This window comes from Oncorhynchus tshawytscha, linkage group LG10, assembly GCF_018296145.1.
Source record: "Oncorhynchus tshawytscha isolate Ot180627B linkage group LG10, Otsh_v2.0, whole genome shotgun sequence".
NCBI classification, from domain to species: domain Eukaryota; kingdom Metazoa; phylum Chordata; class Actinopteri; order Salmoniformes; family Salmonidae; genus Oncorhynchus; species Oncorhynchus tshawytscha.
The window spans coordinates 37,482,287-37,495,711 of NC_056438.1; the positions used below are offsets into that span (position 1 = coordinate 37,482,287).

The 13,425-nt window shown below is 41.2% G+C and overlaps 1 protein-coding gene across 10 annotated transcripts in view; it reads left to right on the top strand.

Annotated features, from left to right (window-relative positions):
- The window catches only part of amph (amphiphysin), a 134,088-nt gene that overhangs the window by 90,835 nt on the left and 29,828 nt on the right, over window positions 1–13,425 (top strand). For 9 of the 10 annotated variants that reach the window (XM_024434995.1, XM_024434998.1, XM_024434999.1 and 6 more), the window contains exons 10-14: window positions 1,762–1,900; window positions 5,885–6,001; window positions 12,260–12,361; window positions 12,560–12,583; window positions 13,234–13,257. In XM_024434995.1, the coding sequence (XP_024290763.1) occupies window positions 1,762–1,900; window positions 5,885–6,001; window positions 12,260–12,361; window positions 12,560–12,583; window positions 13,234–13,257 (406 nt within the window). The remainder of the gene's footprint in view (window positions 1–1,761; window positions 1,901–5,884; window positions 6,002–12,259; window positions 12,362–12,559; window positions 12,584–13,233; window positions 13,258–13,425) is intronic. The other variant, XM_024434997.1, reaches the window with a different exon arrangement.

Below are 13,425 nucleotides of genomic sequence, written 5' to 3' on the forward strand. Positions count from 1 at the left end.
GCTCAAAATGGCCAGAAACAAAGACCTTTCTTATGAAACTCGCCAGTGTATTCTTGTTCTGAGAAATTAATGCTATTCCATGAGAGAAATTGCCAAGAAACTGAAGATCTCGTACAACGCTGTGTACTACTCCAGTCACAGAACAGCGCAAACTGGCTCTAACCAGAATAGAAAGAGGAGTGGGAGGCCCCGGTGCACAACTGAGCAAGAGGACAAGTACATTAGTGTCTAGTTTGAGAAACAGACGCCTCAACTGGTCGGCTTCATTAAATAGTACCCCCAAAACACCTCAACGTCTCAACGTCAACAGTGAATAGTTGACTCCGGGATGCTGGCCTTCTTGACATTGTTCCTCTGTCCAGTGTCTGTGTTCTTTTGCCCATCTTAATTTCTTCTTTTAACTAGGCAAGTCAGTATTTACAATGACGACTCTGGGCCAATTGTGTGCCGCCCTATGGGACTCCCAAATATGTCCAGTTGTGATAACCTAGTGGTAGCCTAGTGGTTAGAGCGTTGGACTAGTAACCGGAAGGTTGCAAGTTCAAATCCCTGAGCTGACAAGGTACAGATCTGTCATTCTGCCCCTGAACAGGCAGTTCCTAGGCACTGTTCCTAGGCTGTCATTGAAAATAAGAATTTGACTTGCCTAGTTAAAATTCAAACCAGCGTGTCTGTAGTGATGTCTCTAGCACTGAAAGGCAATGCCTTAACACTAAGGCAATTCCTTTAGACCGCTGCCCCATTTTAGAATAAGGCTGTAACGTAACAAAGTGTGGAAAAAGTCAAGGGATCTGAATACTTTCCAAATGCATTGTAGATGAGCTGGTTAAGAAGCTAATATTTAAAGTAGGCTTGTTCTACAGAAACAGATTGTGCATCTCCTTCGCATAGATTTGATCAGGCTGTTAATTGTGGCCCGTGGAATGTTGTCCCACTCCTTTTCAATGGCTGTGCGAAGTTGATGAATATTGGCGGGAACTGGAACACGCTGTCGTACACGTCAATCCAGAGCATCCCAAACATTCTCTGGATCAGATGTGCCCTTAAGCAAGGAACTTAACCCTAATTTGCTCCCGGAGTGCCGTACTACTATGGATAACCCTGTAAAACAACACATTTCAATGCACCTATCCGATGTATGTGACAATATAAACATCTTTATTTGCTATTCTGTCCAGGTCTCTCTTAAAAAATAGATCTTTAATCTCAATGAGACTAACCTGGTAATATGAAGCTAAAATATTTATTTATTTTAAACCTCTTTGACAAACCTATTAGCATTAGCTCATTTGTTAACATTGATCTTGTGTTGATTCCCAGGGGTCGCAATTAGAAGGTCCACACCCAATTCCAGTCGTCTATGGATAATGTATTCTATTTAACCTCATTCCATTATGTTAATTGATTTAAAATACAAATTGCAACCCAACATCCAAAGGATTATGTGCACAGGGAATGTTTCTCACATATGCAACATTTAAATGTATTTTAATTTAAACTTTGCAAATGAACTAAATAGCTGCTTTCTATGTGTCTATCTGTGGACAGCAAGTTAGAGTATATTTACACAAATAGCATATCATATCCCAGCATTTGCACCCTCACCATTGTGCACTTTTCACGTTTAATTTAAATGACAATAACAGTTTTACCCCCTCACACCACAAGCCATATTCATTGAGTTAGCCTTTCTCCTGTTGGCGCATGTGTTAATGAGTAAAACATTTTTTTATCTTCATTGTTTTATCCTCTTTACCTCAGTGATTCAGGACCTTTGCGACTCTCTCGGGCCCCCTCGCCACCGGACAGCGACAGTGACGAGAGCCCAGTGGACACTCCTAACCACATGCTGGCGCCTGCCTCTCCCGGCCCGCCCCGGCCCAAATCTCCTTCAGGCCAGGTATGCCTTACCCCAATACACTCCTATTGACAGCCACAGGAATCTCCTACTTCAGTCCTGGATGCAGGTATTTGTTCCACCCTAGCACTAGCACACCTGGTTCAACTAATCAAAGCCTTTATGATTGGCTGATTAGTTGAATCGTGTGTTTTCCATTGGCTAGATCAACAAAGTCCACCCCTGTTGGTAACATGCTCTAACCAAACGCATGTAGCGCCAGACCAAAGTATTTCAGTATACTGTGTGACGCTCTAGTCTACTCAGTTGTACACTATCCATGTACAATTACACCACCGCGAGTCTTCCTTTGACGTATGCTAACCAAACACCTGTTCAGTAGTTTATATTCATTTCCAGCTAATTCTGGTTCAACAAGAGATAATTACATTTGAGGTCAAACTAATCAATGACAGCCTGTTTATTTGAGAATCAGATTTGTTTAACCCACTGTAGTTGTAGAGGCAGTTTGAGATCATATTGACTTGTTATGGCTCTATTTCTTTCCCGCACACTTTGTATGTATTGTTATAATGGTGAGTAATAATCTCTCATGTGGTGTCACATTCATTTTTAAACACCATGGTTTAACTATACTAAGAGTAGTGTTATATTTAGGTTGCGATGTGTTGATAGTTATGAAGGTACTGTTTGTGAGTGTGTGTGTGTGTGTGTGTGTGTGTGTGTGTGTGTGTGTGTGTGTGTGTGTGTGTGTGTGTGTGTGTGTTGTTCGTGCGAAGAGGAGTGTCTTAACAATCCAAAACACACTACCCCATGCAAATCTCCCTATAGGAACCCAAAACCCAGATGATTTTTGTTTCCCAAATGCCAGACTTAAATGCACTTGTTGTCTTGGATGCCAACAATATTGTTGTTCTTGGATGCCAACATGGAGAACAGTGCCTTCAAAAAGTGTTCAGACCCCTTGTCCTTTTCCAAGTTTTGTTATATTAAAACTTTATTCTAAAATTGATTTGTTTTAAATAATCCTGAGCAATCTACACACAATACCCCATAATGGCAGAAACAGAAATAACTTATTTACATAAGTATTCAGACTCTTTGCTATGAGACTCGAAATTGATCTCAGGTGCATCCTGTTTCCATTGATCATCCTTGAGATGTTTCTACAACTTGATTGGAGTCCACCTCTGGTACATTCAATTGATTGGACATGACTTGGAAAGGCACACACCTGTCTATATAAGGTCCCACAGTTGACAGTGCATGTCAGAGCAAAAACAAAGCCATGAGGTCGAAGGAATTGTCCATAGAGCTCCAAGAGAGGATTGTGTCGAGACACAGATCTGGGGAAGGATACCAAAAAATGTCTGCAACATTGAAAATTCCCAAGAACACAGTCACCTCCATTCTTAAATGGAAGAAGTTTGGAACCACCAAGACCTTTCCTAGAGCTAGCCGCCCTGCCAAACTGAGCAATCGGGGGAGAAGGGCCTTGGTCAAGGAGGTGGCCAAGAACCCGATGGTCACTCTGTCAGAGCTCCAGAATTCTTCTGTTGAGATGAGAGAATCTTCCAGAAGGACAACCATCTCTGCAGCCCTCCACCAATCAGGCATTAATGGTAGAGTGGCCAGACGGAAGCCACTCCTCAGTAAAAGGCACATGACCACCCGCTTGGAGTTTGCCAAAAGGTACCTAAAGAATTTTAGACCATGAGAAACAAGATTCTCTGGTCGGATGAAACCGATATTGAACTCTTTGGCCTGAATGCCAATAATCACGTCTGGGGGAAACCTGGTACCATCCCTACAGTGAAGCATGGTGGTGGCAGCATCATGCTGTGGGGATGTTTTTCAGCGGCAGGGATTGGGAGACTAGTCAGTATCGAGGCAAAGATGAGCGGAGCAAAGTACAGAGAGATCCTTGATGAAAACCTGCTCCAGAGCGCTCAGGACGTTCACCTTCCAACAGGACACCGACCTTAAGCACACAACCAAGACAACACAGAAGTGGCTTCGGGACAAGTCTCTGAATGTCCTTGAGTGGCCCAGCCAGAGCCCAGACTTGAACCCGATCGAACATCTCTGGAGAGACCTGAAAGTAGCTGTGCAGTAATTCACCCCATTCAACCTGACAGAGCATGAGAGGCTCTGCAGTGAAGAATGAGAAGAACTCCCCAAATACAGATGTGCCAAGCTTGTGGCGTCATACCCATGAAGGAGCGATGCTGTAATCTGTCGTGGAAATTCATGTATACTGAGAGAGACTTGGACAATTATTCAAGCAATCAATCTTTATTTAACATCGATTAATTATTGCAATAATGAAACTATCGACCACACACTTTGAAGTGTGTGTTGCCGAGAGCTTAACCTTTACAGACATGCAGAGTTCTTTATATATCTGACACTAACAATGCTTAGTCATGGCTGGTTCCACACCTCCCATGCAGATTGGGGCATCATAAGTCACTCTGGGTTTATCCTGTCTTTATCTGCACCAGGCGGTGTTGTCTTATCCTCACACTGGCTTAGTTTCTCAGATGCAAGGATGATTTTGAGACAATGATGGATTGTTCACTCTAGTTCCCTGCAGCTAATCTGGGCGTATGGTCACTAGAGACGGCTTGAGCTGACAAATGAGTTAAAGACTGCATTACATAGACAAGAATGTGTTTTACTGGAGATAGCTTAGGAGTAGGAGACCATAAAAACACAGCATTATCAGGACAAAAATGTCTTCCTATTTGTTAAGTATTAATTGCTAACTATTAATATCAAACAAACCAGGTAAATACATAACTTTTCTGTCACAAATCGCTGCCAAAGATCCTTCAAGAAAGTACTGAATAAAGGGTCTGAATACTTATGTAAATGTGACATTTCCAGTATTTCTTATTTTATAAATTAGCTCACATTTCTAAAAACCTGTTTTCACTTTGTCATTATGGGGTATTGTGTGTAGATTGATGAGGATATTTTTTTTAATCAGTTTTAGAATAAGGTTGTAACGTAACAAAATGTGGAAAAAGTCGAGGGATCTGAACACTTTCCGAAGGCACTGTATAGACTGCAGAACTCTCTGTGCATCGACGGTTCTACGATACATACACCACCACCAGACTAACATTTATTTTGTACAGTTGTACCAACAATTTTTTGTGCTTTTGATGTATAGTTTCTGTTTTCCACACCTGACTACTTTTGAATATTAATTTTAACTCTACAAGGACCAATCCAATCAAATATGGCCTGTATTTCCGTATCAAATTTGAACCCAGCACAGTTTTTTTGGAAACTATTTTAGTTGTCTTCTCATGTTCACCTGTCCTTGGCTTTGTCTCTTTCCCTGCACATTGCATGTGATGTGCCATGGTAAGTTAGCATGTCACACTCAGTTTGTAGATCCCTGACTAGTATGAGTAGTAGACATATTTAGCATTAGCATGTTCACCTATCAGTGTTTCCTAAGGCATTCAGAGGTACTCTAGTATCTACTACACTACAGTATCTACTTCATGGTTATCTAACCATTGTTCATATTCTGATTAAAACCAACCAGAATGTATACAGTTTACTTACTACAGTCAATTATATTTCATATATTCACATAAGATAAAAATGGATATGTTCTGTGAGCCCATTTAATTTGTAATGCCATATTGCCTTGGCAACCAAATTCTCCCTTAACCTCTTTAAGTACTCATGCAAGTCATACATATATATCTGTAAAACATCTTCCAAGAGCAAGTTGTATAAGGTTCCGTGGTTATAAACAAATCTGGTCACTCTCCTATGATTGTCTAGATTGCCATAGTATAGTCACATGTTGAATACATGTACAGCACAGTCAATGATGATGTGAGATACAGGTGAATCAGTGAATTGCAGTATGTCTGACATGGAGTGGCATTAACAACCCCAAGAATGTATCCACCACAGAACTAAATACAACACTTCATAGGATATCTATGTTACCCAACACCAAAACTCTAATGCTTCTGGCACCCTTCTCCACCTCCCCAGTTCAAAAAGGGACCACCAGTGCCCCCGCCACCCAAGACCCCGACCAAGGAGCTGCACCAGGAGCAGATAATCGACCTGTTTGGGGGCCAGTTCTTACCCGCGGCTACGCCCTCGCAGGTCAGTCACATCCTGGGTCCAATTTCACCATTTTAACAAGGGATTCTTGTGCTCTCCTTTCCTTGGACATGCATTGACATGATTGTATTTGTGAAAGCTATGCAGTGGAACTTTCCCATCTGTCTAGATGGCCTTAGAGAGAGCGTTTTCATCATAATCCAGGGCCCGGTTTCCTGAAAGAACTTAGTCTTACGAGTGTTTTAACGTTGCATCTTTCCTGCAACGGCCTAAGATGTAACATGCGTTTCCCAAAACACCACACAGAGAGAAGGTTCGCTAAGTGCGTTATTGACGTATGTGTCGATACTGATAGGATCGAAAGAAAGGCAACGCTGCTCTCGGATCAGTTTTCTCCATTCAAATCTTACTTTAGTATTTGAATTATTCTATAATACTAATTATGGATCAGCTCTCAGAGAGGAATTGTCACCTATTGGCTGCAAATATTGAGACGGCTTATTCTAATGCATACCCTATAATAATGCACTAAATCAAGATTTGGCACATCATTGCGCACCTGTTAGGCTACACAACATGAAATATATTCAGGCAAAAATGATAGACATTAGCCAAATAGCAAAATAAAACTCAATTGAATGAATACTAAATATAATTATTTCAATGTCATTTACATATATAGGCCTATGTAACCTCTACTGGAGGTAGGCTATGTATCTTTTAATTATTATTATATATTTATTCAGGGAAACCCAATGAGAACAGGGTCTCATTCCCAAGGGTTTACTGATCACAACCAATACAATGTAAAACCAAACAGCAATCAATACAACATTTATGGAAACATTTAGTCCTCAGCTACTACGTCCTCAATTTAACACCTTAAACTACCCAAGCGGCATCAGAACATCTAATTGTAATGAGTTCTGCAAATTGCTCCAGCAGTGAGGTGCATTAAAACTCAACGTGGAATTTATCTAATTCAGTGGAGACCTGAGGAACCTCAAGTGTTAATCAATCTTGCGAGTGGGTTCGGTAGCTCATTCTTTTATACGTTAGCAATTAAGTTAGGAAAGTTGGAAGCTTGTGTACTAGAGCTTTGTAAACAAAAAGGGAATAATGAAGTGATCTATGGGACTTTTTTATTGTATTTTACCTTTATTTAACTAGGCAAGTCAGTTAAGAACAAATTCTTATTTTCAATGATGGCCTAGGAACAGTGGGTTAACTGCCTGTTCAGGGGCAAAACGACAGATTTGTACCTTGTTCAGCTCAGGGATTTGAACGTGCAACCTTCCTGTCACTAGTCCAACGCTCTAACCACTAGGCTACCCTGCCGCCCCGGCTACTTTAATGAGGACCAGCCAACCTTTTGATACAGGATGCAGCGCTGAGTATTAAAACTGTCACCTGTGATAAAGCGAAGTGCACTATGGTAGACACTTTCCAAAGGTTTAAGAGGAGTGGCTGCTGCATTCTGGTAAATTGTGTCACCATAGTCAAGAATTGGCAGGAAGTTGACTGTACAATCTGCTTAGTGAGTGGCCATATCTATTCAAAAAAATATTTGCTTTTTATCTAGGGGGAGGGGTTCTAAGCTGACATAAGGAATTTTTTAAAGATGGTCATACCATGTATCATTTTGCTATAGGAATTTACATTTTAGGACCCAATTAGGTATACAGTGGGGCAAAAAAGTATTTAGTCAGCCACCAATTGTGCAAGTTCTCCCACTTAAAAAAGATGAGAGAGGCCTGTAATTTTCATCATAGGTACACTTCAACTATGACAGACAAAATAAGAGAAAAAAATCTAGAAAATCACATTGTAGGATTTTTTATGAATTTATTTGCAAATTATGGTGGAAAATAAGTATTTGGTCACCTACAAAGTATTTGATCACCCACTACCAAAGCCTGTGGGCTCTTTTTCTCCGTGGCCAACGTGAGTAAAACATTTAAATGTGTTAACCCTCGCAAGGCAGCCGGCCCAGACGGCATCCCTAGCTGCGTCCTCAGAGCATGCACAAACCAGCTGGATGGTGTGTTTATGGACATATTCAATCAATCCCTATCCCAGTCTGCTGTACCCACATGCTTCAAGATGGCCACCATTGTTCCTGTCCCTAAGAAAACTAAGGTAACTGAACTAAATGACTATCGACAAGCGTAGCACTCACTTCTGTCATCATGAAGTGCTTCAAGAGACTAGTCAAGGATCATATCACCTCCATCCTACCTGATACCCTAGACCCACTTCAATTTGCTTACCGTACCAATAGGTCCACAGATGACACAATCGCCATCACACTGCCGATCTCATCTGGACAAGAGGAATACCTATGTAAGAAAGCTGTTCATTGACTACAGCTCAACATTTACCCTAGTACACTCAACTCGTCATTTAGCACGAGACCCTGGGTCTCGACCACACCCTGTGCAACTGGGTCCTAGACTTTCTGACGGGCCGCCCCCAGGTGGTGAAGGTAGGAAACAACATCTCTACCCGCTGATCCTCAACACTGGAGCCCCACAAGGGTGCATTCTCAGCCCTCTCCTGTACTCCCGGTTCACCCATAACTGCGTGGCCAAGCACGCATCCAACTCAGTCATCAAGTTTGCAGACAACACCACAGTGGTAGGTTTGATTACCAACAACGACGAGACAGCCTACAGGGAGGAGGTGAGGGCCCTCGGAATGTGGTATCAGGAAAATAACCTCGCTCTCAACGTCAACAAAACAAATGAGATGATTGTGGAATTCAGGTAACAGCAGAGGTAGCACCCCCCAATTCACATCGACGGGACAGTAGAGAAGGTGTAAAGTTTTAAATTCTTGGGCGTACACATCACTGACAAACTGAAATGGTCCACCCACACAGACAGCGTGGTGAAGAAGCCGCAACAGCGCCTCTTCAACCTCAGGAGGCTAAAGAAATTTGGCTTGTCACCTAAAACGCTCATAAACTTTTACAGATGCACAAGCGAGAGCATCCTGTCGGGCTGTATCACCGCCTGGCACGGCAACTGCTCCGCCCACAACTGCAAGGCTCTCCAGAGGTTAGTGCGGTCTGCACAGTGCATCACCGGGGGCAAACTACCTGCCCTCCAGGACACCTACAGCAGCCAATGTCACAGGAAGACCAAAAAGATCATTAAGGACAACAACCACCCGAGCCACTGCCTGTTCACCCCGCTATCATCCAGAAGGCGAGGTCAGTACAGGTGCATCAAAGCTGGGACAGAGAGGCTGAAAAATAGCTTCTATCTCAAGGCCATCAGACTGTTAAACAGCCATCACTAACATAGGGGCGGCAGCGTAGCCCAGTGGTTAGAGCTTTGGACTAGTAACCCGAACTGACAAGGTACAAATCTGTCGTTCTGCCCCTGAACAAGGCAGTTAACCCACTGTTCCTAGGCCGTCATTGAAAATAAGAATTTGTTTTTTAAATGACTTGCCTAGTTAAATAAAGGTAAAATTAAAAATAGAGTGGCTGCTGCAGACTCTAATCTCTGGCCACTTTAATACATTTAATAAATGGATTTAATAAAGGTATCTCTAGTCACTTTAAATAACGCAACTTTAATTATGTCTACATATCCTACATTACTGATCTCAAAGTTTATACTGTATTCTATACCATGTACTGCATCTTGCCTATGCCGCATGGCCATCGCTCATTCATATATGTATATGTACACATTCTTATTCACGCCTTTACATTTGTGTGTATAAGATAGTCGTTGTGAATTTGTAAGTAGAGTAATATCTAACAAGTATTCTGTCGGAACTAGAAGCACAAGCATTTCACTACACTCACATTAACATCTGGTATGTGACCAATACAGTTTGATTTGATTTGCATTGAGCTCCATACATTGACTGCTACTGTAGGCTGAATTATAGAGCAGCTATTTCCATGTTAAAATGTTCCGCGGTGCATTTTCTCCATTGCTTTTGATGGTAGTCCACTCTGGTAGGTCTACATTATGATCAAATAGCCACAGTAGCCTACTTACTGTTAAAACTGTAACTTAAAGCGCTGGAAGTTGCACAGAATTGATTGCAAAGAAGACTAGCCTGCTCGGAACAGTAAACAAACAAAGGTGGGAGCTGCCCCCCCTCTGTGCAAAACATACCAGTGGATCTGTACTCCACATCAGTGCTGGAGAGTGGTAAAGCAGCACTCACGGTGTACAGATTTAAAATAAAGACGTGTTTGCATCCTCAGCACCATGCATCCCACTGGATCTGGCACGTGAGCTTCATGAGAACCACATGAAAGAAGCTACAGCCGCCAAACAGGCTGCAAAGGCAGCAGGTCCTGCTCTCCCTCTTCTCCAAGCACCACAGTTCCCACTCGGGGAAAAATAAGTCACAATGTCAAGTCGGCAGGTGCACACAAAACAAGGTCCATGAAATCTGTGTGCAGTGAAATCGTTTTGTTTGTGGGGCTTGTTCACACACAGCCCCAAAGCTGTAGGCTGACTGTGGACCCGAAGCAAAAAGAGAAGACGCGATTGATTCATGTGTAAAGAAACGGCGATAAAGGAACAATACAGTATCTGATACAATCAACAAATGTTATCATTAATATATTTTCACAAATATTTATTCATGCAATTAATCATTTACAATAGTTTATTCTCTATTTAGCAAGCATTTATTTATCAAGCATGTTTGCACATCTTGCAGGTTGACATGCATCTGATGCGTACGCTGAAGGGGATGCCTGACTCTAGCGGGTCATTTCATTCTGAAAGGCCAGGCGCTTCTAGTGTTAAACAGGGAACTCAAACAATAGAGGGCATGATCCATGTCAATGATAGTTAAAACAACCCACCAGTCACTCAGTCGCAGCTCAGACAAAAAATGTTGCTCATTAAAATTGGGGCGAGTTGTTTAGTTATCAGCTGAGTTAGCGCAGTACAAATATCTTTCAGCCCATCAGACTTGGCATCAACCAATACAGATTGAGATAACCCACTATTAATCATTTGAATTCAGCATAGTTAGACAGCAGGAAGGACAATTTGTTAAGAGCACATAAGGAGGCAGAGGGAGAGCGATAAATTCCCACTAGAGTCAAATGGGTGTTATTACTAGGGCTGTTGCGGTGACCGTATTACGGCCACGAGTCATGAAGGCAGTCAAATTCAATGTGACCATTTAGTCACGGTAATTAGGCTTCTCCAAGCTCTGATGCTGCTGATGGTCATTAGTAGTCTACCAAACTTCATAACTACCTGGTACTCAGCACTCTAATGTCCCTCTAATCACTGACATCAATGTAAATGTTTTCAAAAATCGAATCAAACACTTAACGGGAATCCATGAGGTCATGTTGTGCAACATTTCTATAGGCTATGCAATTGAGCGAGAAAACAGTGATGGCCTCTATTAAAAATAGGAGGATCCATCAGCTTTCTATAGGCTTGGCCTACTATATTTATTTCTCAACTTTCCTTATATTAAGCACATTGCTTATCTATACAACAGGAGTATAGCCTACCTGGCTGGCATGAAAAATAACCACGGGAAAAATGTCCTCCATTCGCTATTTAAATGGATAGATGACATGAATCATAGTCATTTAGCCTAGCCCATAGGCCTATATGTTTTAATAAGGTTTGTATCACAACTAAAGTGGCCAAATAACTTCTTAAAATTAAGCACATTAGCCTGGGGAAATAATTTCACCATAAAAATGCACCTTTATAATAAAAGCACTTATTAAATGTGAAGAAATAACCTAATAGTTTATCAACATTTTAAGATAAACGTTCTGATGTGTTGCATCAGCCACATTGCTTAATGCATCCCACAACTGTCCCAGACTATGTTTGGAATACGCAGAGGTCTCCACTAGCATGCCCCGTCATTAAACCATCTATTACAGTACTGTTTGCTCCTGGTCCTGGTGGGTCACAGTGTTTGCAGGTTTTCCACCAGTTGGAGTGGGATATATTAAACATGTATTATTTTAGAGGGGAGGGGTCAAGGGTTTATTAAGAGAGTGCCGTCAAGATTACAAATCCTTTATGAACTACAAAGGATACAAATAACCTGGGGCCATATGAAGCGTCTCAAAGTAGGAGTGCTGTTCTAGGATCAGTTTTGCCTTTGAGATCACAATGAATAAGATTACAAAGACAGGGAGGATGAACCTGATCCTAGATCAGCACTCCTATTCTGAGATGTATGTCAGATACTGCTCCTGATCTCAAATGTTCAGCCTTTCAGTACGGTTGTGTTAGAGAGCTGTTAACTCAACCAACACTTGAATTCTATTCTTTTCAGCCAAATGAAAGACCCGGAGAATCTCTCCTGGATCTGGACTTTGATCCATTCAAGCCTGACGGCAACACCACATTCGGACAGGCTGCACCACCCATAACACAGGTCCATTTATCTCCATTTTCATCTATTATACCACAATACTATGTTATCCGTCTTAAATGTATCTTATATTCAGCTTAAAATGTTTCTGTACACTAGATGGTGTATATCTCTGTTCTCTCTAGTAATATACATGCACACCAATAGAGCACATAGAGTGCTCGTCATTCATAGTGAATAATCACGTGTTTTGTTCTACAGCAACTACCCTGGGATTTGTGGACAGTAAGTACAGTAATGTCCTCCTTGATTGATTCGTTGGTTGATTGGTTGCTTGATGGGATTTATAACCTTGATGTATGAGATAATCATTAGTTAGTTACAATACACTATAATAATATATGTTATACCTATATATGTTAGAGAATCAAGTATACATTCCTTTTTATAAAATTGAGTTTTGAAAAATACAAGACTACAACCCATTTTACATGTCCCCATTTAGCACAGATCTTTATTAAAGTGTTTCAATCAAGTGGAAAATTAAGAAAAAACATTGAGCAAAAGCTATCAGTCTCAACACGTAGGACTCCTGACCTCTACTATCTTTGATTGGCATGGTGATCTGCATGCTCAGTAGACTAAATAAAAACAAAGTAGCCATTTTGTGGCTTTTGTTATGCCAAATGTTTTTTCTCCCATGCAACAGTTATTAAGACTACCGAATAGCAGATTGCAAGTTAAGTTCCAAGCAATTAACTTGCCCCTGTCTTATTCTTATGCTACTCCATGTATATTTTTATTACAATTTGTATGTGTAACGATGAATGAAAGTTATATTTAACTTTGTTCTTATTGATAAAAAAAGTAGTATACTACTTTTACTGTAGTATACTGATGAATCTGACATTAAATACAAATGTCTTTTTCCCCAGGGAAATGCTGAACCTGCGCAGCCTGTACGTAATACATCCACACCTGACTTCCAAATCACCAATCAAAATCCCTTTCGGAAAATATTTACGTGCCTTGATTTCAAAATGTTAATATCTGTGACCTCTGGTCGTACCTGTCATCAAGCCAGTTGTTTGATACCTGTATGTTTTTCACTCTTTTCTTCACAATCC